Source organism: Pundamilia nyererei, unplaced genomic scaffold (assembly GCF_000239375.1).
Source record: "Pundamilia nyererei isolate P.nyererei 1_Seehausen unplaced genomic scaffold, PunNye1.0 scaffold00046, whole genome shotgun sequence".
Taxonomy (NCBI): domain Eukaryota; kingdom Metazoa; phylum Chordata; class Actinopteri; order Cichliformes; family Cichlidae; genus Pundamilia; species Pundamilia nyererei.
In genome coordinates this window covers 1,060,360-1,086,781 of record NW_005187447.1, presented here as the reverse complement: position 1 = coordinate 1,086,781, position 26,422 = coordinate 1,060,360, and the positions used below count along the sequence as shown (strand labels likewise).

At 40.8% G+C, this 26,422-nt stretch overlaps 1 protein-coding gene across 2 annotated transcripts in view; it reads right to left on the bottom strand.

Moving 5' to 3' along the window:
• Positions 1-10,991: 10,991 nt before the first annotated feature.
• The window catches only part of plpp3 (phospholipid phosphatase 3), a 28,203-nt gene continuing 12,772 nt past the window's right edge, over positions 10,992-26,422 (bottom strand). Inside the window, exons 2-7 of one of the 2 annotated variants that reach the window (XM_005732239.2) lie at positions 26,104-26,261; positions 23,069-23,161; positions 22,275-22,462; positions 22,119-22,176; positions 18,468-18,644; positions 10,992-13,077 (exon numbers count right to left, since the gene is read on the bottom strand). In XM_005732239.2, coding sequence (XP_005732296.1) covers positions 12,949-13,077; positions 18,468-18,644; positions 22,119-22,176; positions 22,275-22,462; positions 23,069-23,161; positions 26,104-26,261 — 803 coding nt within the window. In that variant the 3' untranslated portion in view covers positions 10,992-12,948. The remainder of the gene's footprint in view (positions 13,078-18,467; positions 18,645-22,118; positions 22,177-22,274; positions 22,463-23,068; positions 23,162-26,103; positions 26,262-26,422) is intronic. The other variant, XM_005732240.1, reaches the window with a different exon arrangement.

Sequence of the window (26,422 nt, the reverse complement as noted above, 5' to 3'; positions counted from 1 at the left end):
AGACATGCTGGATACCTTTTGGTGTCATTTTTGAACATGTAGGGTTAGTCATGATAACCCTACAAGTCATGATAGTTTCCTAAACTTAATCAGCTAGTTGTCATTTAGTTCTGATGCCTAAATCCCCTTGTTTAAAGTAATGACAACTCTTTCTCCAGACAAGAATAATACATTTATAACCATCAGTGGTGGGATGTAGCTCAGGACGCAGCAGGTCATCTACTAATCCCAAGGTTGGTGGCACTTCATTATGTTATGTTGTCCTCTGCTGCTTTTACTTTTCTGAATCTGCCTCTTGCTTGCAAAAACACTTTAGGGAAGGGCAGCACTAGAAGGTTCTATCACCGGATGAGACACCGTCTGTATTGTGTTATATGTTTTGTTGAATATTTTGCTGACATTGCAACAATGAATGCTAAGCTAAAAAAAATATTTATGGGTGTTGAGGACCCAAACAGTGGAGGGCAGCCACAGACAGAGACAGACAAAGTGACAGACAATAGATAATAGACAGAGACCTGAGGGGAGGAGTTGGGTCACAGCAGGAAGCCAAGACAGACAGACAGACTACTTCAACCATATAATGTAGGTCTGCCCTTTCTCTGCCCTCTTCAGCAGCAACAGCCATAAACAACTCTTTACCTTTTATCCCACTGCTCTCTGCTCTACCTGTTAACCCATGAGCTCTAACATATAGTCTTCCATCGTGATCTCTGACCTTTTCTCTTTAAAGGTCATGGTCAGTGTCCTGCCGTTTGTCTCCACTCATTTTGTTTTTATTTCTTTAACTTTTCTTCACGCTCCGCGGGGACTCATATAAAACATCATTTTATTTATGACATTCTGATACAAACGTTTGTAACCCCCAATCCATCCCAAGATTCTTGCTTAACCAAATCTTTCATTAAAGGTTGCTGGGAAATGAGCAACACAACGTCACAGGGAGACGGAGGGGATTGCTGTTGATGCACCACTTACGTTCGCAGTCTCAACAGAGATTGAAACCAGATGTCAGGAAGACAAGTGGGAGTAAGGAGGAGGAGGAGGAGGAGTTAAAGGACCAGCGCTGAAGGTAGATGAAGGGCAGGAGGAAGAAATAACAATGTGTAACCCGTGAGTGGCCTGTTTTCAGTCTCGAATACCATCTGCATCCTTGAAGAAAGCAAGGGCGGGAGATCAAGGGAGAGAAATCTGCCACACTTCATAAATCTGCACATTTTCCAGGTTTTAATAATTTTCTAGTTTCATAACATGAAACTTCAGATCCTTTGAACAGTTGTTACCACACATCCCATCGTTTTAACAAATTATCTCCCTTAGTTTTGCTCTTCTTCCTCTTGTTTGCACCATCTCTTCTTTTCTTTGTTGATTTGGCTTGGTTTCTATTTTCTTTTCGCTGCAAAGACAACTGCGTGCATGTAAGAGAGCTGATGTTCATGTAACTCGTTCAGCACAACAACACACTGCAGATGTGATTCCTGGCTTCTGTGGACTAGAATATTTTCTTGGGAATTAAATGTTTTTTCTGTAGAAAACAAGCCACCTAATGATGGCTAAATCTTTTAGATGATGACATAAATAAGGTAGTCAGGCTTTGGATACTACTACAGTTTTACATGGAAACATACAAACTACTGACCTTCCAGTAAAAAAGACTGCCTGTGGGATAAGCTGCTTTTCAAATAGAATGCTTTTTAATCTGCTTAAGATGACAGGAAAATCCCTTTTTTTTCCCCCCTTTTCCCAAATAAAAACATACGTGTTCAGAAATGAACCTCCTCAAAGAATGCTCAGTGAGTCCAACAAGAAGATAAGTCTCTCGACCACAAAGTTTCCACCCTCCTAGTTGAAAAAGTAAAGTGACATGCCACAGTAAAGTGGCATCCACACGAGTGAATAACTAATACAACACAGAATGATAAGTAATCATCTCAGTGCAGTTCAGCCTACCAAAATATGGATGTTTGGTCATATTTAGACATGCTGGATACCTTTTGGTGTCATTTTTGAACATGTAGGGTTAGTCATGATAACCCTACAAGTCATGATAGTTTCCTAAACTTAATCAGCTAGTTGTCATTTAGTTCTGATACCTAAATCCCCTTGTTTAAAGTAATGACAACTCTTTCTCTAGACAAGAATAATACATTTATAACCATCAGTGGTGGGATGTAGCTCTCTACAGAGCAGGTCATCTACTAATCCCAAGGTTGGTGGTTTGATCCCTGGCTGCTCCAATCTGCATGCCAAATGCCAATAATACTAACCCCAAGTTGCTCTCCAGTGCATGTACGGGAGCCTCAATGTGTGTGAATGTTCCAAAAAAAACCAAACATTTGTGTGGAAAAAGCATAGAAAAAAAATGCTTGTATGAATGAGTGAATGAGGCAAGCTGTACCGAATGCTTTGAGTGCTCTGGTAGAGTAGAACAGTGCTATATAAGAACCAGTTTATTTACTGGTGTCCCTAAAGACACATTGTGTATATAAAATAACATCAGACTTGCTCATTATCTATGTGATGAGCGACAAGATTAATCAAACATTTTGCAGGCTTGCTTACCATAAAATTACTTGCCTATTACACAGTTGGTAATAGGCAAGCAAGTTGAAGCTCTGTATTTTTTTTTAAACAGCCAAAAATCATTTCCCCATCAACAACAAAGATAAGACACATCTGTAAAGGGACGTCAGCAACAGCTGGGTTTTACTCTGTCTATAGAAATGTTTATTTTTAAAACCATGGGCAGTTTGGATTTGTAAGAATTTCTTAAAGCGATGAACAGTGATTTTTAGATTCGTGAAACATTCAGAGTAATAATAATATGGAATCTGACCAGTTTCTTAAATTCTTGATTTAATTTAATTGATTTACCTTATTATTATTATTATTATTATTATTATGTATTTATTTTTATTTTATTTTCAGTTGTTACAGACGGGACAGACATGACTGGGGGATAAGAAAGAAAGAAAGAAAGAAAGAAAGAAAGAAAGAAAGAAAGAAAGAAAGAAAGAAAGAAAGAAAGAATCACCTGTTGAGAGAAGAAAAAAACAGAAGAGAAATTTTTCAGTCGTTTTGTACTGGGCCGCGAAAGTTGAGGCTCGGGTGTGAAATATATGGTCTTCAGGGTTTTTATCGGTTTTCATCGTTATTTTTTTTAATCGTTTTTATCGTAAACTCGGTTTCGGTCTTTTCCCGTGCGTTATGAATAAGTCTTTTTTGGGTGCCGGTACTGGTTTTATTTTGTTGTATTCATCCGCGACACCTTGGAGGCCAGTCCAATATTGGCGGGCATAAACCGGTCCGTGGCGCACGAAAGGTTGGTGACCGCTGCTTTAAGTAATAATTTTTTTAAATGGCACATGACCAATTGAGGCAGTGAGCTATCCGTTTTTTATTTTTCCTAAAACCAACTGAAATGTCTCGTGTAAACATGCGTGTTTTGCTTTAAAATGTAGCTGGGTTTGGTTGCAAAAGAACAAAACACACATAAATACAGAGAGAGAAGAATGTGTGAAGAATGCATGAGAGAGACGAGACATGCTATTGTTCCAGCACAAACAGAGCAATTAACAACATCCTGTTTGTGTCAGGAAGAAATAGTGCGGTTTAACTTTGAGGGGGAAAGAAAACAATTGAAATAACAATTATCTCAAAGTACATTCTCATTTGTTTACAATAATTACCACTATATAATTATGCCTATCAATTTGACAGCAATCATGCTACTGCTCCTGACATACATGTTGCAGTGTAAGCAAAACACAGAAGGTAATAAAATTCACATTTGGAAAGTATGTCTACTTAATAATATGTCAGCCTGTCAGCAGTCATGGCATCGGAGGAGTAGACTATTTTTCTCACTTAGAAATCGAGTCGTTCAACATGTGAAGGCAATAAAGACATCAATGACATTGTCTCTCAGAGAGGCCATAAAACACTCATTGACAGTTATTGTTCAGGCTCTCAGAGGAGACATTATCTTGTTGCTCTGGAGGCCTCAGAAAGACAACAAACCCCCATTTGGCTGTGGACAGTTTACAACCCTGTACCACACCTCAGGATTTCTGTAGCTGTGTTCAATTAAAGTCTTCAGCAGGGATGGGGAATGTGCAGTGAAAATGGTGTCTCTTTTATCTTTCAGTTTGACTCACTCTGTTTTATTACGTGTAGCATCTGCACACGTCAGGGGGCATATGCAAGTGCCCTGTCCTTGTGGTTGAACTATTTCTTGTAACTCAGATACGTAAGCTGTGGTTTAGTAGTTACGGGGGGAAAAAACCAAGCAGAGACATATGCAAGCTGACGTCTACCTAATCTCCTCTCTACTTCCATACTCCTCACTTGATCTGCATATTTTGATAAGATTTAAGAAACTGTCAATTGGCCACCGCAATCCTGCAATTTTTTACCCTGGCAGTCACTACGAGGCATACGTGCATATGAAAAAACAAAAACACTTTACATCAAAAACATTTGGAACCCCTTTGAGCAAACAGTGATTCAGTCTTAATCACATATGTTGGGAGAGTCATCTCAAAAAACTTCACCAATTTTCAGAGAAATTCAAAAATGACTGTTTAGCCAAGCTATGAATAACAATACATACAAGCAAACATACTCATGCATGTGTGAGACCAGATATTCATCAGTGTTAGAGGACCTGTGGGAGCTTTCCCAATTCTGTCCCAGTCTAGTGCATTCCAAATCTTAACTCATCTTTGTTGCCCTCTGTCTGTAGCAGAGAAAGACATATTGATACTATAACTGGGTCACAAGCTACTTTACGGTAAATGGTCAATTACAGATTTCACCCTAAAGACACACATTTTCCTGTAAATTCCTGCAAGAGAATATCACAGCTTTATGAGTATGATGGATGGACCAAATGTCTGGAGCAGGTACTCAGCTCTTTTTCAGCAAGATGCATGGTCCCTGGGCGCTGACCTCACAGTTGGCTCCTAGCAGGATGACACAACAGATACAAAAATGCTGCACAGACGCACACTAACACGGATGACCAGTAAATCAGGCAGCAGCCTCTGGATCACAGCCAGAGGTACTGAGCTATGTTCTGATTCCTAATAAGCACCCCGTGGCTCCACACCGCAGGAGAATTCCTCTGTGGGTTCTGTTTTTGTGTGTGCATGTGGCAGCACACACACATACAATGAAGCGTTTATGGGTTTCAGCAGAGTGTTGCGTGAGCAGGTGAACTGTAAGGGTTTAAGCAAGTTTGGCTGTATGACAAAATTGTTTTTCTGGCAACCTTGAAGAGAGAAAAAGGCTGTTAGCCTAATTCTATTTTGTGCATTTAAAGGATTATAAAGACATGCATCTTAGTCATCCAACGCCATTTCCTTCTCAGCATTCACTCGTCTGCCTTCCTCCTCTCCATTCTTCTCCATCTCTTCCATCCTTCTTCTCTTCTAAAGACACTTGACAGGTGAAAGCTGATTCCTGGTAGAAACCCTGCCTCTGCATACACTAGCTGTCTGACTGCATCAGAGAGTGTTTGCCTGTGTGCGTGTTTGTGCGTGTGTGCACGCTCATTTTAAAAGGCCAAGATGTCAGTATGTTTTTCCATTTAAAGTTTCTCCACCAGTGTTTGGTACAATAATTTCTGTCTCACTGAGAAAAAAAATGAAAGTAACGATCAATAAAACTTTTTCAGCTGTAAAGATCATGTCTTGTAAAAAAGTTCAGAGCAACCAAATCCCGCTGCTCCTTTTTTGACCTGTCTATTTGTCCATGTGGGCCAAGAAAGGGGGCAGATGGGAGGAGGAAGATGTGTTTTCCATACAGTGTGTCACAAGTGGAAGTAAGAGTACTAAGACGGTGGCATTTAGGTTAGGAAATAAGGCCACATTTTTAAGCGCAAACCTAGAAATTGGGATTTGTAAGGACGATGAGAAATGTGGCTTTCTAACGCATGCTGAGAAGAATTTTGGATGAGAAACAAGGAGCAACAGGGGGAGGAGGACACAGAGGCCTTTTATGTGAAGATGACATAATCACCTGTTGCCTCCATGTACAGCTGACATCTGCGAAATTTATTAACTTTCTATCCTACCTTCTCCTCACGCTCTTTTTCCATCCAGCTCCCTAACCGGGCACAGACGCTATCTCACATAAGGGTAATTCTATTGTGTGCGTGAAAAGAGCAGATACTTTCATGTCCATGAAAAAGTGACATTTTAGAAGTAAGACAGAAAATTACAAATGTGTGTTTTAGAATCTATTATAGTCAAGTGTGTTGACAGTTGCAGCTGACAGCCATAGACCTGGAGGCTAACATGTTTTCAGTCCAAATGCCATTTGGACTGAAATGCCACATGCATTTAAAGCATGTTTATCACCTTCACAGCATACCTGAGGACTGTATTGTGAAGTGAGTTAAACATGCCCACAGTATTTAATCTGGATTCACTCAGCATTATGAATGTGTTTTATAGGAAAAGCACTGCTAAAAGTGTGTGCTGTAAGTGTTTAGGTCAGTAAGACTAGAAAAGTCATCAGGATTATTTTATTATTATTTCATTTAGATACAGGAGAATCTAGTGGATTGTTCCATCAGCAGCAGCCTTGGTGAGGTTTAACACCCTGAGACTATTAAATATAATACAAGGAACATAAACAGAAAACATGAGACGCAAGAAGAAACAATCTTGTGAGCACAAAGAGGGACCTACACGCTAAAGGCTGATTAAATACTAACAAACAGAAGGTGAAGGAGACACAGGTGGAAGCTACTGAGAACAATTAGGGTAGGGCGGGCAGTCACAGAGGAAGAAGTCGCACTAATGCAAGACATGAATGAAAACCAGCCTTGAAATTAAACAGGAATTAACCAAAAGACAAACACTAACCACAAAGACAAAATGACTCACGTGGGGGAACGGGCACTAACAGAAAAATGAGATAAGGGATGTCGATTTAAGTAAAACTAAATCAAGGTATAAACCACAAAACACAGGATTGCAAAACTGAAACCCATCACTGTAATGACAGTAGTAGCAACAAAAACCATACCATGAGACCTTAGCCTGCCTGCTGTAGCTGTGCATTTGTGACTGGTTTTGCAACCCCCTTCAAGACCCGCTTCTGCTTTCCTGTTTCTGTCATAATGTCGTGACTCTCCGCCTCCTGAATGTATGCACGAGAAAGGGTGGGGAAGTCCCAGAACAGAGCTGTGACACCCACTGTACACTGCTGGAAAAACCAAAACCCTTTCTTAAGTATAGCTGTTTTCATTAATATTAGCAATTAAGAGAAAGTACAGCAAAAAAATTCTGAAGGAAACCGAATGTACCAGGGTGATGACATATTACACTTAAACTCACAAATATGGGTTCAGAGGAAAATACTCCCAAAGTCACAAGGATTCATTGTCTGAATGCCTGAGTGTCAGTGAGGTATTTGAGATAAAGGTCAGACAGTCTCAAAGTAGTGTGCAGTCTGTACATAATATGGAAACTCAATCACTGTTGAGCTCTATCAGTCTGGACCAAAGTTGTGGCTTTACTGGCAGATGGATGTTTTCATCAAGGCTAAAACCCTGTCGAACACAAACAAACTGAATATTTCTCAGCAGAGTTATGCACTGATTGCCCATATATTGCACACTTATCTAAAACCTTAAAAACTGGAGCACAATAAATAGGTTAATCCATTCTTCCGGTCTGTGTCAATTAATGCCAGAATCACATCGAGCTCCATTTAACACTCACTGGATTGAGGTTTCATCAAAAAAGTGTTAAATTATCTCCCCAGCTGAGACAAAGACACAGTGTTCTAGTCTAGGATCATCATCATAAAAACAGGGTATTAATCCTAGATATTAATCCTCATGCTGGCTCCACATGTGCCTATTGAATGATGGATAGCTTCATCCTTCACTCCACTGTGGCCTTATTTTAATCAGTGATATGCATGTAATATTGTAGATTTATGAAAAACTGGGTTAATGCTTCTTCTTGTTATTTATTTAGAGGCTGCTCTATTTTGCCCATTATTAGTGTTTTGGGGGGGTTAGGAGATATTTGTTATGAGAAGCTGTCTCTGGCACTGAAGTGCAGGACTGGCAGGTAAAAAAGAATGTTGTTGCTAATGTACTGTCATTCATTTTCTTATGTTTCAGAATTTTTGGAGGCAGGAAAGTATTCCAATAATCATTTTCAACTCAGTGCAGTAAAAACTCTTAGCCCTTTCTCTTTTTTATTCTTTCTTATACACTAGTTTCCCCTGTGGGTGTGTTATATTATGTCTACACGCCTCACGTGTGCTTAAAACCTGCAAAACAGACACGGCCTCAGTGTAAACATTTGGCTGCGGGGAGTTCAGTAATAAAGGCCGTTCAGCTCGTGTGTTTCCCCGGACTCCCCTGCAGAGAAAAGGCCCTCTGAGCTCCAAGCTTGCTCAAGGCACTCCTGGAGGTACCACCATCACCGCAGCTCTGCTCCATCGCCCTCACACACTCTCTTGAAACATTCAAACCAAACCAAAGCCACCTACAGTAGCGCTCTTGTTGTGATGTGATGCTTTTTATATCATGTGTGTCAGTGGCCATTTTGCTCAGGGCATTTTGACTATGACCACTTGATTGCAAGAAAAGAAGTCTGTTAGTAAGCCCTGCTTTGGATAACCAGTAGAAAGCCACTTTAACCACTTTTACACATTCTGGTTCACAATTATAAATTGAAAATGATTTCTCTCACATTGCTGCCTTACTTTACCTACCAGTAAACTGCTTTCAGTGCGTGATGTCTTCTTTTGGTCATTCAGTACACTGCATGTGCTTGCATATGTTACCAATCTGTTATAAAGGAAAGGTTCTCCACTTCAATTACGCTGGAATTTCTAACAAGGTCCAGCAGTGCAGAACAAAGCTAACTTGCTCCTGGCAAGTGCCAGCAAGCAAATAACTCTTATTCTCCACATCCAAGTGTATCCAAATATAGTCTAATTAGCTTTATAACTCAAACAGGTTTCATATTCCATCATTTTTCATAATTCCCTGTATCGATGCTGAAATCTGTGCATCATTGAAGTATAAACCTTTTGGAAACGGTGGAGGGGGAAAAAGCCTTGTTTTTAAATACAGCCACCACACATTATTGAGTTTATCCAAATTAGGTTGTGAAAAGCTTTTATAAGACATTGGGTGGAGATATTTCTCAGCCCACAGAGGAAGACGTAATCCATTTAACAAGAGTTACAATGTCAACATTACCAAAAGGGTTTGACGTTCCAACAGTGATACAGAATTGTTCGCGTTTTAGAGGAGAGTGGGCGTATCAGTGATTACTTACTCAAGTAAAACAAGAGTAAAAATCACTTACTTATTATTCATGTAAAACATGAGTAAAACATGAGTAATAAGTAAAAGTAAACAGAGCAAGAAGGATGTACTACAGCTTGCCATGGTGAGGTGACACACACCCAGCACACTGAGAGAGAGGTACAGATCTGTGTAATGCCTTGGCCTCCCTGTGACAGCCCTCTGCCAGTTCTGCAGTTCTGCTCTGCTGCTGCCAAACACGACCACAACATGGGCCTCTTCGCCTCAGCAGCAGGCGCTCTACTATTACAGCCATGCATGGCTGACCCCAGGTCTACCAGCTGTTCACCAGCAGTATCCATTTGGTGCTATATTCTTTACAACTGACCTCAGACCAGCTGTAAGACAATACTTTACAAGACACTGAGGGGGGGAAATGCATGCCACAATAATGATGACATCAGTCAAGTGATGGCTCTGAATAATTGCTTTTCAACACTTTGGTCTCATTTAAGCACCAGTTATGCACTTTCTTTCTTTCTTGTTTTGTTTGTTGGCCATGTTGTGCATGAAGAAATCTGTAGCCTTTGCATTAAACACATATTTCTTGTGTCAAAAGCACACACTGTTCTGCTCTACTCTTTTCTCTTTTTGCTTTGGAATAAACACAGGCACGCACACGCACTTGATGACGCCAGCCTCTGAGGTCATGAACTCACAAGCACTTCTTCGGCCTTTTCTCAGCGTGCATTTTTATGTTGTGCCTGCATTCATGCAGAGTTATTGACAAAAGAAAGTGGGCCAATGGAAGATACTGAGTATAACCTTAAAGGTGAGTCACTGTCTTACTGTGCACCAGCATTGATGAGCAATACCTAAATTGGTGGTGAAATACTATTTGCAGTAAATAAAAGTGACATTATGAAGTCACAGAGAGTTGGGGGATGGCTGCAATCGCAGCATTGTGAGGCAACTCAAGCAATTAAATATCAGATTTTCCAATTATAGGGACAGACGGGTATCAGCTTATGTGTGCTGGCATTGAGATCAGCTATAATTCATGTAGGACTGCAGTTTAAGGCAATTCATATCAAAATCAATAAACTAATTCTTGGTTAAACTACTCATTATCAGTGTCATTCACTATTATTATATATTACATGAATTGCTCCTGACTTGTACTTATATAGCACCTTTATACTGTAACCAAGCAGCCACTACTACAAGCCTCATACTCCCATAGATGTCTTGGAAGTAATTTGGGGTTCAGCATCTTGTACACTTAAGTACATGGAGTGGAGGGCCAGGGATCGAACCACCAATCTTCTGATTAGTAGATAATCTGTTCTACCCCCTGAGACGAGTCTTCCTCTAATGTGTTTTCACTGACAAATTAACACTTCAACAGCTTCTTTTCTCATGGCTGGCCTCTCTGAAATGCACATGGTGACCAAAATCTTTACATAATTTTAGTTTATAGTCTAGTGAATGTCCACTTCTGGGATACATCAGGAAATAATGGAACAGCTGACTCACATAGTTGCCTATGATGGATGCAGGAGAAATTGGCAGGTGTAAGAACTTGAGGATGGCCAAATGACTCAGTCTGGGCAGATCCTAAATGGCAAGCCTTGTGAATTGCCAATTTCAAATTTAAAAAAAAAACATCAAATCCATCTGTCAGGGAAAACATACCAAACTCCAAAAGTGTGTTCATATGAGCTGTTTTTTTTATTGAAAAGCACATGTAATAAAGCAAAGTACATATAGCAGAAAAAACACCATTACTGCTATTTATTTTGTACAAAAGAGGACAAGACAATACAAAAATACTATGAATTTTAATACAAGTAGGGGGTGTATTTTTTAGCATATTACAAATGTAACTATTACAATCTACAATAGTTTATTTATCTAAATACAAAAATCTGTCAATCGATGCTTTTAAGCAGCATTTTGTAAAGAACACAGGTCTGTATAGTGGATATATCTAAACATGTTAAGAAACAATATCTTACAGGGTTAATTTTAGTGATCTATACATTATTTATATATTTATAAAAAAGAGAGAGTAAAATGATAGGACGGACTATACAATGAGAAAGATGTGCAACATGGCGGAGTGTGTTGTTGGAGGATATCTGAGTTGGCTGTAAATAAAAAGGACTTCTGCATGCTGTACTGTACAACTGTTAGTGATTACACAGGACAGGCTATAAACATACAAGGTTAAAGATGCTTCTTAGCAGAGAATAAAAATATTAGATCCACAGTTTTTATAACTCACCTGCTCTCAGACATACAGTGGAACACATTCACGCTTGTCATTTGACAAAGTTTATCAAGAGGGGGCTCCTTTTCACAGGGCACATTCAAACGAACACACGCAATCACACTGACAACAAGCACGAGCATACCAAGATAAGAATGCACACGCACATGCAAACACTCGCACACACACTTTGAGAGACAGACATCCACTGCCAATGAGTGATTGAGTGGGTGAGAGCCCCTCCCTGCCAGCGGAAAGAGCCCAAATCATCCCAAAATAATGTGCCAGCTTTGCTGTAAATCACCCTCTGCGCATGGTAACAGACCACACCCTTTCATTCCACCCACCTATCACCTTCTGGTTTAGGAAGCTACAGAGGATAGCCCCATCACCAAGAAGTGGTGGCACAGCCACGCCTTTTGTACAGGCAGGCGGATGCTGTGAGGTCTGCCCCCATCCTTCCATAGAATTTAACCCCCTTTACTTCATCTAACTCTCAAAAATGCAACATCCCGGGCTTGGGCCACTCTGAAATCCACTAAAAAAAGCTTGATGTGCTGATCTGGAGACAGAGGTCAATGAGGTCAGAGGGCCTGACTTTCCAGGGCCTAAGATTTGAAATAAAAGGACTCCTCTGTAGCCTGTTATAAAGGCCTACTAAGATCAGTGTGTGATCCATACAGTGGACTGTAGATACAGAGTTTCTATTATGAAAACTATGTTTCCCCCACATATGAAGTCTAGTATGAAACTACCAACCTGGGTTTGTTTTGCTTCTCGGAGTCAATATTTCTGTCTCATTATGTCAGCATGATCAAGATCTTTTCAGACAGACATTTCAGGCAGCAAGTGGTGATAATGGAGAATGGAGTTAAAACAGTGCTATAAGTTATATTTTTCTATATTGTTATCATTTCTACGCTGCTAATTATTGCAGTAATTTCCTTCCCTTAGGTAAGGAAGTTGTTTTCCTTTGCTGTTCCAAGGCCACAGAGAGTTTGGGGAGGAAGCTTCACTGGAAATCCCTCTCTCCCTAGGCAGGGGGTTTGCCTTTTTTTTCCACCCTTAGCTCTGTCTGTCAAGTTATCATCTTCTTAATTAATTTTGTCTTTCAGCTTCCAATTCTTTTTTTTTTTGTGCTCAAAAGGATGGGCTCAAATGCTGATTAGTAGTTATAGTAAATAATAAGTCTGGATAGTGAGAGTGGACTCTGAAGTGCAAATCTCAAATCTGATACCCTAGTCCACAAAGTGCCTCCAGCTGGGGCACTGCAAAAGGGCGGAGGATGCCATTCAACAAGCAGCAATTGTCTCTTGTCGCTACATTCTACTGTCCGATGGGAGGTGAGCAGTGCTGCGATTGGCTCCTCGGTCACAAGACGATGTGGGCTCCCTCACACCATGTTGTGGTGGTTGTTTCTCTCAATGATGTCAGATGAAGGGAGCAGCTCCTTCTTAATCGGGGAGGGCGGGGGTGTGGCCGGCTTCACCCTTGGCTTGAACAGGTCTGACACATAGAACACCTGGTGGACACAAAGTGAGATAAGATGTGAAAAGAGAACTAAATAAAGATTGGATTGTGTGCAAAAAAAAGTTTCGCAGTGCTGGTTTAATGCAAATGGCACACAGTGAAGGACAGCCAAGTTACTGTTTTAATTTACATATACCGTGTTTAACTTATCTCATTTGATTTGACTATGCTTTAGTCAGTCTTACAGAGGCATTTCAAGGATGTCTGATTCCAAGATATGTGTGAAGTATTACATTTTATTGTACAGCAGAGAAGTCAGCCCTCTATTGGTCGGATTAAGTTGTAGAATAGTTTCTAAAAGTGTAGATTCTGGTACAGGACCTGAGCTTGAAATATGGGAATGAATAAACGGTCTGGCTTGTAGATATCTGAAAAAGTGTGATGCTGGTAGACTGTATTTATTACAAAGCTGTTCAAATGATTCTAGTTTGGCTGACTATAAAAAGGTCCTTAAAGCAAGTTATTCCACTTTTGTGACACTCCATAAATATATTATCCTGATAGAAGGTTTAAAGACATGGACACAAACAGGCTAAGAGGGGAAAAGTCATGGAGATGTGGAGATGGGCGACTTTAAAGTGGCAGTTGGAGGGGTGAAATTAATGAAAAGGCTGTTAAAATTCACGCGAGCAGCTCATTCCTACATCTACTCTGATCACATGCTGACCGGAAGCTGGATATAAATATAAATGTTTATTCTGGTCATAAACAATTGCTTCAGTGGGGACTGGTTACTTCTAGTTCTAGTTCTGTGACAAGTGGCATCATCCCAAGTAGAAAAATAAAGCATATCAATCCCATGCTACTGTCAAACAACCAGCCACAGGGTAAAAGACAGATTTTTACCAAAAAAAGTACCTGTAGCTTTTCAAAACTTTACAAGGAAAAATTGCTTTTATAACCCACTAGCTTAAAAATTTTAAGTGCTAAAGTTGTGTACCACTAGCGCTGAGACATTTGAGTGACAGGTAGGGTGCTAACCAGGTCCCTAGCTGTCTTTAAGCTTTATCACAGCTAATTCAAGCCTCCAAACTGAACCTCTTGATTGTGTTTGTTATTCTGGTGCTTTCTATTTTCATTTGAGTTCAAGGCTCCAGTTTTGGAGACTGAAATTCTAGTATTTAGTTTGCATGTAACTTAGCATGAATTAGCAGGTATCTATGTCTGTGCAGTGCACGCATACAGTCTATGTATGCACCTTAGAACTACATCCTTTCATTCTTGAAATCAAGTCTTCAAAAGAGGTGTTCTCGAACCAGTGACTACATACAATCTATGCTCTATACAAGAATATTAACATGCACGTGTATTTCTTGAGAAATGTTAAAGTGAATTTTGCATTATATCTTGATGTCCCAATGAGAAGTCAGGGGTATCTGCAGAATGCAATGTGGGCATCGACTAGAAGATGATCTGCTCCTAAACCCAGGTTTTTTCTTTTTTGTTGGATGAGGAATGCCCTTTGTGGTTAAAAAGCATCTGTAATCTTGATACTTTTTAGTGACAAGGAACTCCCTTCTGCATTTCCTCCACCATGTTCAGTCCCAGACTGGCAACACTGAGTAATCTGACTGAAGGAAGTGATCTTAGTATTGCTCACTCTAATATAGGAGGGATTTAAAAAACAAAAAACAAAAACGAATTTGGTGGTGAATAAAGGAAAAGAGAAAAAAAATAAGAAAAAAAGCTTTTCATAAGATCACAATGACATCATATGCCAAACAGGAAAATGGGGCAAGAGTGGACAGGAAGTGGGCCCACGGAAACTCTAGCCCACTGTATCAGTGGATTACCGTTTCCACTTACACGGAGCAGAGGTCACTCATGAGCAAAACTGGCTTCAGCTGTGGACTAACACACACAAATACATGAAAGCACACACACATAATTGGCAGGTACAGCAGCTTTTCCTTCCATGATGCCAGTCCGGGCCGAGTGAATGGCCTGTGCCATGGAGTCCAGGGGGGAGAAGCTCCCATCAACACTAAACTATGTAAAAGGGAACCTTTACTGTGAACCAGCTCTACAAGGAAATAAAATGAATATTTCCCTCAGGGGTTTTACATGGATTGGAAATGATGCTGTCATATGGAAATTGTCTCAGGGGACAAACAGTAGCCAGTTTAGTGTTCATCTGGGTTTTCTGCCCAAAATACTTGACATGCAGTCACTGATCTATTTATAAAACAAAAAGTGTCCCATTCTCCGCTATTTAAGCTTGATATTTCCAGACTATAAGGACACTTAGCGACATTTGATAGAAGGGCGATATGTAGAATGACACCTTCATAACAGATGGGTGCTTTCATGGACTTTAAATGGCCCTTGGTGTATACAACAGTTGGTTTGGGCACTTTGTCTTAAATGCCATATTATAAATGCTATGACTCATAGAGTGTTAATGGATATGCGGCCATACCGCTGAGGTGACTCAGAGATATGGGAAACTTTCCATACTTATCATGGGGATTTCTCATGGCCAGCTACATCAGGCCCTGTTGCTACATGATTCAAGCTTTGACCAATCACACTTGACCTACCCTGTTGGAAGGCTTATCATGACCACACCACTTCCTTTGCATAATATACACTAATGCACCCGTGCAAAGCATCTAGCCCCATTGTGCTGTATAGTGCATACACAGCAGTTTGGTGTTTTTTCGTGACAACTGCATAAAAAAAAAACTTTTGTACTTTTAATCGCATATCTTTACACACAGTTAAAAGCAGAGTCACACAGGAAGTTAGCTAAGTCAGTGTCTTCTATTACTTAGAAGAACCTGACATATATAAAATGTTTTTTATTAGTTTGCATGCACATGAAATCAACTTTAATTATATTATAACCACACATTTTCCATTTACACCAGAAGAGTTCAGAGGAGCAGCTACAGCTATTATACAACTGCATAATTCTAAGAATGTTATCAGCCAATGGCATCGTCTCACACTTCAAGCGTGTATCTTACTGTAAATGTCCCTGAACAGATAAAAATTACAGTGTAGGCTATCTGGTGGCACAAATAGAATTCCAAATTTACATTTAGGTTATATCTGTTTACTTCCTGTTTCTATATGAGTTCATCGGGACCACACAAAGACTGCTTCGCTCTCTGAGCGCCTTGGTTTGTTTTTTCGGGGGGAGTTTTATGCCTGACCTGACGCCTTTTCGCAAATGACAACGAACTTAGAAAAGCAAATAAACGCTGCCCCCTTCTTCCTTCCTCATCACAGCTGGTTCTTGTTGGATTCAGTCGCCTTGACCTTTATTACAACTCATATTGAAAACTGGGTCACTGTGTCTTATAGTAAGTACCAGGTGAGACGGTAATACTTCCTGTTGTGGTATTTTTAAAAACTATGGGTGTATTTAACTCAGAGACTTTATCTGTGTGCACAGACAACAGGGTTTAAAGCAGCACTTTACTTACAGTAAAGCACAAAGTAAAGTCTACAAAGCCACAGTATAACACATCACTACATCTGAATGTGTCCATAAACATTTGAATTGTTCATTTACCGGCAATCACTGGGGGTGCACAGCGATGAAAGAATTAACTGTAGCCCGTAACAATAACGTCCCGGCACAACACACATCTTTGCAGTGAGTCAGCTAAATTTATTTGGAAAGGAAGATGCTGTTTCACAGTACAACTTAGAACATCCGTCCATGACTGCGCACTTGAGACTAGCAAGCAAATCCACTAATTCTTCTCATTTTTTCTTCACTTCATCAAGTCAGACCTTTGCGTTTCATGAAGTGACTGGAAAATCACATTTTCATGTTGAAAGGTTCAGACTGGATTAATGGACTGCATACCATGAAACTCCTAAATTCTTTTACCTTCTTCATCATGATTATTCTTCATTTTACGTTTACAAAAAATTATTAAACTTGTGTAGTTTCTAACTTAGAATCTAAAGATCTTAAAACTTTCTGCTGGCATCTGAAAGCCACACAGGCTTTACATCTTCTCTGTCCTGCCTCCACTCATCTCCTATCAGGCGCTTTCTGCTCCACTGCTTACTGAGAGGCAGAAAGTGCTGAAGTAAAGTACTCACAGATGTGTGTTTCTACTAAAACCTGGCAAATCAGAAGAGGCGTCACGGATTGTAAAAGTAACCTCACTGCCTTAATCGGCAGGGGTTTGACTGTGTGTGCATGTGTGTGTGTGTGTGTACATTATATGTGTTGTAAGTATATGGACATGAATAATGTGTCTGTACGTCTGGATTAAGCTGTCTCTCTTCATGCAAAAGCAGAAAGTTTGTGGGATAGTTGAGTTGGATTAAACCCATGCTCATCCCAAGCCAAGATGTCAGACAAGGCTCTTCTCTAGTCACTTTCCTCCCTTCACTCCCTTCCTCCCTTCACTCCTCCAATTCAGAGTTCAATGCGTATATTTCTAAAAAACATAATTTCTTTACTTGTCAAGGCTGATGTCGTCAGAAGGCTGCTCCCAGCTGGAGGAGAACTGGTTTCGCCAGGCCATTACAGTTATTGTTTTACTTGCTGGTTTCTGCTCATGAATTCTAATCCAGGTATTGAAGGACTGTGTGTTATTCTCTGTGTGTGTTTGTGTGAGTGTCTTTGTACATTTTAGCTCTGCCAAGGTCTGCTAGGCGCCACTACTGAGGTCTTGCTCAATTTTATGAATCTAACTTTCCACTTTGATGATTTGGATCCTGTCGAAAGGTAAGTGTGTGCGTGCGCGTGTGTGTTCACGTCCGTATTTTTGCCACAGGCAGCAGAGTTTAGCTGAGTCCTGCTGTGCTGATAGAACCAGAGCCACCAAATAAAAAACCCAAATAATTAACAGCCTCATTCCTGTTTCAAAGGCTAATCCTCTCTCCCCTCCCTTCTCTCTCTTTTTCTTTTTACACGCCCCCCCCCCCTTTTTTTTCTTCTTCTTGACCCAAATTCCATTTTCCTTGGCTCCATCTAGCTTAGTGTAATGACGAGGGTTATGAAAATCATCTGGCAACTCCTGTGACAATATGTCACTAAAGTAGCAAGAATGGCTGTAGAGTATGGAATCCCACCAAGAGGCAAAGATTCACTCCAACACACACACTCACGAGCACACTTCTTAACTAGGGCTTGGCTCCAAGCAATGTGTTATTCATTAAAGGGAATCAGATTGTCCTCACTTCATTGCCTGCTCCGTTTCTCCTTTTACCAAAAGCAGAGAGAAGAAAAAGTGGAATAAGGAAGATAAGTTGAGGCAAACTTTATTTGAAGACTGCTTTGGTTGTAGGATCCACAATGATCAGTTATAGAAAAGGTGTAAATGTCAGACACTCTCCCTGTTTCTAATTATGTTGCATTTCTCGTATGTCTCAAATCGTTTGAATGTATTGTGTTGTGTTGTGTGAACTCACTATGCAGTAGGCCACCAGGGCTCCCTGCACAAATCCTGCCAGGACATCGGTCGGGTGGTGCTTGTGGTCGGACACGCGTGATAGGCCAGTGTAGAAAGCCATCATCAGCAAAGTGAACTGGAGCAATGGGCGGAGGAGACGAGCGCCACGCCATGTAAACCTGGACTGTATGTAGAACTGGAAGCAAGGAGGAGAGAAGAGAAGAACCAAATTTAATATGCAAAACTGTGCACATGCTCTGACATAAATTCCCTTCGACAAACAGAAAATGTTCTGTGTATTTGGTGTAAAACATATAACCTAAATTATCAGAAGGCAGTAATAAACCCTCACACACACCTGACTAGTTTTCATAAAAGACACTAAACGCTGCCTTTATAACCCTGCACCTGTGGTGTCTGTGTGTGTATATTATTACTGTCTGAGAGGTCTAGACTGACTCAAAGTGGGCAGGCGCTTGCCAGATCCGTAGAGAAATACATACTGTCTTCTGAAACACACACACTTGACTGCATGAGACCCGGACATGACTGATTCATGGTTCAAGATCCCAGCTGTAAAAACAATACAACCACAGTATGCCACTGAACACACACACACACACACACACAAATACACACACACACGCATATATATATACATACCATGCCATGCATGCTTCAACACTTGGGATGAACTCTTTACCCTCTTATAGTGCAAACAGAAGACAAAACGGATGCACCCCCTCACACTCCGCCTGCAGCCCATTTTCTGGGTCATGATGAAGACAGGGGAGAACCAAAACAGGAAAAACTAAATCCAAGGCCACTTTCAGTCACTTACACAAGAGCAAAGTCATACACGCTCTTGCTCTTTTTTTATCCACTTAACATGCACAGCGGTGAGGTCAGCCTAGGTTCCTCAGACATCCTGTGTTTCTCCACCACTCATACCCCTGACTTCCTGTCTCTCACAACCAGAGACAGAGGGCCTGGGAGGGCCAGCCTCAGCCAAGGTCTACCCAGCCTAGACCTCCATACTTGTGTCCTATAATCAGTCAGTCTAACAATTCCTGCAGACAGTGCCGGCCTGCAACCCCCAACCACTAGCCCTGGTAGGTGTGGACATAAAGCTCTCTCACATTTCCTCTACGACACCCTATCATTGTTCTTATCCTTACGATAGCTGAGGAAACGATCCCTCCCATCCCTTCTGTTCTTGTTCTCCTCCTCGCTGGCAGGGATGTTTAGACTTCAGGCTTCCTATACAATGGTTGTCAGGTAGTGAGTTAGAACTACTGATAAGAGCTTTTGACTGACGTAATGCACCTATGAATGAAACCTAGCTAAAAAAAACAACAACTTTGCACAGCCTGTGAACCTTTTCAGTTTAACAAAGTTTTAATGAAGGATGTGGGAACAATAATGAAAACTTGAACTTAGTCAAAACATGAGATACTACAACCTACCAGTCAGTGTGCCCATATCTAATTCGAACACACTGAGGTAACCCAAATAAGCCAGTCCAAGCCTGGTTCAACACACTAAGTCATACAAAAGCAAGTGAAAGCATTCATGATCATCTAAAATAAGGTTCAGTGTCTCCTCTTTAAATCCAACATGACCTCTGCCTTTTTAACCGAGTCTTGTTCCCAGAATTTGTCTTGACTAGTTAGATATGAGGAAAATACCAACAAAACACAACAAAAGGAATAAATTCCCATGACAGATGGAGCCAAAAGCGACACAAAGTCTGGTGGTTTCTAAAGGAATCCAGTAAGATCTTCTCGCCTTGTCCCTCTTGCACCAATTCAGAGTGAATGTTAAATTAAAAAAAACATGAACAAACACAACAAAGTGAGAAAGAATTAGAAAGCAAGGTCTCGCTTTACATGCGTGCCCCATTCTCCTCTTTTCTTTTGGTTCACACCATGTTGTGGCACATTAACATAGCTGTGGTTAGAGCCATTTTTAACTTGAATACAAATATTGTCTTTTATTTAACCACCAACATGCATTCTGGCCCAGAAACAGTGAGATATCGTATAGTCACAACTAACTCACGCAAATACTTTGTTTTCTCATTCTGAGAATATGCAGATGTTGAGTGTGCATTAGCCAAAACAAAAGATAGTTCAGTGGCACACACAAATGCACGCATATGCTTGTTTTCTGTGGCTGTGGTGTTGCTGAACAGCATGCCATGTGGTCTGCGCCAGTTATGGGTGTGCTGTCTCTGAAGCCTATGATGCTGTTAAGGCACAGCTCAAACCACATCAGTCAGAGATGCAGCACTGAGGCATGCTTGTCAGGAAATTAAGTGCTTCAACTTCACTAAATGCCAATTAGCAGATGAATTGAGGTTGTGAGAAAGAGGACGAGGTGGCAGCCCCAATGTGGAAATGACACTTTCAAAGTGGAAAGCGATGAGTGAGCGAAAGCACCAAAGAAAAGGAATATGTATGCCACTAGAGGCTTTGATGAGGAAAAAGGCAGCCTTGATAACCTATTTTCACTAGAACGGTTGTGCAAAAAGCAACATTTGCATATGAAGCTGTTCCATCTTCTATTTATATTCTATTCATTTAATTGTTTTAAGTATTGAGTATTAATCCCTGACATTAATTCTTACTAGCTACCACGTGTCCTCAACTGTCAAACTTCCATATTCTTCATATTCCTTTGGTTTTAATTTAGAGTTTGGCTGTTAGTGACGTCTACAAGAATGCATATTTAGGCAGACTTCAAGAGGGGACTTCTTTGAGTGGAAAAGCAGCAGTTTCCTTTTACCACTGCGTGGGCCTACTTTGTGGTCTTTGTTTCAGGACGGTTTTGTATTCAAAAACATCAACTACAAGCTGTTCTGCCTCTTTTCAACTCCACTCATATTTGGACTGATGCTGGCAGTCCTGAGTTTACCACAGCTGGAACATTGGTCTTTGACTAGTGTGTCACTGTGTGGTCTGGATGCAGCACATCTCCATTCCCTTCCTACTTTCCCCCTGCGTTTTATGCAGTTCTTTTCCTTCGTCTGACCAGAGTGCAGCTGTAGGTTCACCCAGAGGCTGGGAAATACCCACAGCAACCTTTCACTGCGCTGCACTGCAATCCACTGTAATACATGGGCTATTCAAGTGTCTTCACTCTGAGAACCAAGACCACCTGGTAACCAGGCCAGCCAAATCCAAAACACTGACTCTATTCTTAAATCCCTGTAGCATACAAGGGAGATTAAAATTTGTGGTCTGTAAACAAAGGAAGAAGGGGAGATGATTGGGATGTGTGTTTGTGTGTGTGTGTAGCTTGAAATGCCTCTGGGGTGCTAAACCCTACCAGACACCCACAACAGGTGGACTGAGAGAAAGATGTGGAAAGGGATGAGTGAGAACAGGAAGTATGCATGCAACTGTTTTGAAGAAAACAGGTGGAGTGCATCCATCCTTCTCCCCAAGGAATTAAAAAAAGAGTATAAAAATGAGTGAGGAGATGAAGAAGAGGAGGTGGAGCAGTGGATAAGAACAATGTTTTTCTCTTTCTTCAAGCAGTAAATCCCCTAATCAGAGCCCAGCCTTGTTTCCATAACTCCATCTATGTGCAAATCATAGTTTCTCTGATTGTCAGCATATGTGTGCCTGCATGAATGTTAGAATATCAGAGCTTGATGGTTACTTACACACAGGTAGAGCATGGTGAATAACGAAAACGAGGCATGTCCTGAGAAGAAGGATTTCCTGTGGAGAGAAACCGTAACTTTTAAACTCGGAAGGAGTACATTAATAAACATATTATATTCTGTTCATACTGTGTGTGCATCGTTGTTTACACAAACCTAGCTTCCTGTACTTCACTCTCTTCCCCAGTGCAGGTATAGTTGGTGATGTACCCCAATGAACAGTTAATAGTGGAGAAATTTGGTCTGCAAACATCTAAGAAGTGGGGTCTCATCCGACCTACAGACACCTTGGCAATGTCTGTGAATGACTGGCTGATGGCGCAGCCAAAGAGAAACACACCTATCTGCAAGATGACACACAACAGTGATTAGATAAAGCAGATGACTGTAACTGATTGTTAGATAAGAACTGTCTCCATTACTGTTGCTATGGTTTTAAGACTTCTAGACTTACACAGCACAAGTACCTAAAACGATAATGGTGGCAGATTTATCGTACACAGGATATGAGTTTTTAAAATGTAGCATGCTATTCTAAGACCAAACATTTTGTGGCTGATGTAAACGTTGTGTCGCTAACAGATTTTAACAGCTGTTACTAATTATGTCTTCTGAGTAATTCACTACACTCAGTACTGTTTTTGACTTCCTCAAGAGGCTGGTCCAGAGACCACAGAAAGGTCTCATATCACTTCAGTTATATTGCACTGAAGGTTTATAATATTCTTTTGTGTTGATGCAAAAAACATGTTTCCTATCCCACTTTTGAGATAATGTTTTAGTTCCTTCAAAACATTCAATAGCTGTTATTAGAATTTACAGTCGCCTTACATAAAAATTACATACATACAATTTTAGGTTTGGCAATAAAATTGAGATGTTTAAAAAAATGCTTTACTATGTAAGAAATTATTAGAACACGTATGATGCCAGTCAGATGCAGAGCTGACCTGCTTGTAGAGAGCTGCAACGTAGGGATTCCCCACAAATGACTTTGTTCCTTGGTGCAGCTGGTGAATCCTGTAGCATTCTCCAATCACAATCTAAAAGGAACATTTTTTTCAGATACAGCACACAACACTCATTACAATTTTTTTAAGACGTTGCCGAATCAAACAGCACTACATTAGTTTCAGACACATAAAACCATGCAATAAAATTGTAACTTTTGAGTTATCATGCAGGAAATCTAACTCAATTCCAGGTTGAAGTAACAGAGAGATTATGAAGGATGTAACAGACAGGAAAGACAGGACAATAGATGGTGCAAAGTCACACATAAACAAACATAAAAGATGAGCATGGCCTGCCTTTCCCTCAGGCAGTTTGAATATGATGTGAATGTGAGCAAAGGTTCAATGATATGATCCGGTCTTCCACGTCGGATGTAAAGAATAAAAAAAGAAAGTGAACGTCAATGAAAAAGGAAAACAGGTATCTATAGAATTTTTTATGGAGCTTTAGTCCAGTGAGCTAATTGTGAGTCCTGTGGTAGTCTAACCAGGAAATACTGAGTAGAGGTAAGGCCCATTGAAAAGACCTCATCTATACTGAAGGGGCTTGCGCGCCAAGTCATGCCTTGAGGCACAAAGATGTCAATAAGTCTGTACCACCTGGGTTCCTGGACTAATAGACCAGTTGCTCTTTCCTTCTTCTTCCCACAAAAGGCTTTAGTCTTCTGATTAATTTCTTTAAAAAGTATTTACCTGCACATCGTTATGCCTGCAGACATTGTGAATGTAAACAGCACTATGTGCACAGATGAATGTGCACACATTCACACTGCCTATGGCAGTCTTTCCACACAATGTACCCTCGTATTATTAGCTTTTTTTTACTGTGTACATGTACTCTTTGTGTGTGCTGTTAATCTTGACAAACACATCTATTCTGGGTATTGGGTGCTCAGCTCAGCTCACAGCCAGGCGAAATAAACATGGTGGTGTACTGTATGTTTGTCTGTGCTATTGTCATTGAATTACTCAGATCAGAGGTGGAGATTAAAACCACAGGAGACTAATACAGGCCACAATTGTTTATTTTTGTTGCCAGCATTCAAATCTTTTCTCCTGTTTCTACCCCCTGTCTTAGTTTATATATCTGCTTGTATAGAGCATCTCTGAGTATCCCAGAGAATCTAATCTTTTTTTTTTTAGATCATCGTTATGCATGGTAACTCATAACTTCTAACTGTGGAAACAGAGTCTGCCAGACATGAATCTGTCTGACCAGCAGGGCTATTGGGATTTTCCTTTCAACAGAGATAAACAAGAGACCCAAGTGGAATCTGCTACCACTGCATGTATATATGTGCATATATGCGTATCCATGTGCCTGTGCCAGCATGGGAGACAGCGCGTGTGTTACAGGAATGGTGTCGGCATGGCAGTAGACGCCACTAATGGAATACAGCTGTGTAAGACACGCCAGCTTTGCCCACACGTGAACATGTGAGGGAGCTAACTAACACAAGAACAGGGTCCTGGATCCAATAAGCAGAAGAGCTGAGCTGGTCCAGCGTGTACGTGCGTGGGCGCCCACTAAGTTGATGGCACAGAGGCGACAGCGAAGCAATGTTTCAGTCTGGGAACTTATGAGGGGGCTGTGCCACATAGGAGTCTGGGGGCTGTAAAGATCATTTAGCTTGACCACGTGGCAGTAATTGTCATGCACCCCACCACAAGTCATTATAACATGTTTCCACTAAACTTGACCCCCTCTAATCTGCTGGCACAACACCAGAACCATTCCCGTTTTCTGGAGCACGGTTCCAGTCATGGGAATTTCATGCTGTTGCTAACTAGTGAGACGCTCGAGGCTACCAGTGTGGTAGCGAACAGAGCGCTGACATATTTACCAGTAGTAATGTACAGGGCACAGAGGGCACGGAGTCAGCCATGAGAATGGAGTAAGAGCTCATAAAATCTCTTTGGTATTTGGCATGCATGCATCAACACACATATACACCAACATACACTTCCTAATATCGCTTGGGGGGCCTCTCACTACCGACTGACTCACTCACTTAGTAAAGCAATAAAATGCAGGCCATTATAAACGGCTTGGAAAAAGCTCCTGAAGAATGAAGTATTAAGAAGAAAGCATTATAGAATGGAGGGGGAAACAAAAAAGCACATTTAAAGGAAAAAACTGGAGAATTTTAGATAACACTGCATGATAAAAACAAAAATTTGATGAAGGCTCTATGTTAGGTTTGGGACTATGCGTTTTGGTTTCTTAATGATCGTTTTCTTTTGTCTTATGCTTTAAATCCAGCTTCTGTGTGCTCTACCTAAAACACTGACTCACTCCCCACCAAGTTCAAGAAGATCCCGTGTTAAAAGATGTAGATATTTTGATGAGTCATCTTTATATAATCTTCATTCCAATATTGACCAAAATGTATTATTTGTTGCAATAAATAAGCAGCCCCACCGATCTCTGTACTTACTGGGGATATTAACCGGATATCAATTTTGCTCCATAGGAAGGAATCCACACCTTGAGACATCTGGTGTATGTTCTTAGCTCTCCAGTTGACATTGTGAAGCTACAATCTGCACGATTATGACTTAACAAGAGAATACCGCCTATTTACTATTTACAATACTGAAGCAGCGCGGAGCTTCCGTTGGTCTCTGATAGCTGCCTATGGCTCTATGTGAAGAGCCACTTGTGACAGGGCCAAGGTGCTAATCCGGTGCAGACGATCTGATTTTTCTTTACTTTCAAAGATCTTTAGTGAAGATCTTAGTTCAGTTAAACTATATTCATAGATTAAAAATCCACTGAGCTATAAGAGCTTTTGCTTTTTGGAATGTCAATAAATGTATGATGTTTCCAGAGCCAGAGTTAAATAATTTAGACCTCGACGTTAACCAAAATAGCCATAATGATGATTTTTGTCACAATTGAGTAACCCTACTATGACGTATCTAAGAGTTTTACAAGGATTAAACCAAGGGAGGTGTAAAGATCGACTTACGGAGAAGATGCCAATAAGAATGCCAACACCACAAAGCACAGCATCACTAATGGTCTCTCCCTCTTTTCGCGGGTACCGGATGGACTCGTCCGAACAGTAAAACCCGCGCTGGTACGGCTGTATGGTGCTAGTCTCAATGATCAGGAAAGGCAGGCTAGCTACAAAAGACACAAAGAGAGAAGGACAGGAAGAGGGAGAGAAGAAAGAAATAATAAAAGCACCAGGTCAGTTACACAGACACAAACAGGAGAGAACGGCGGGAGCACAAGGAGCATGCCGGCACTGGGGATCATGGGATAGCAGAAGTGGTTGGGGCTTA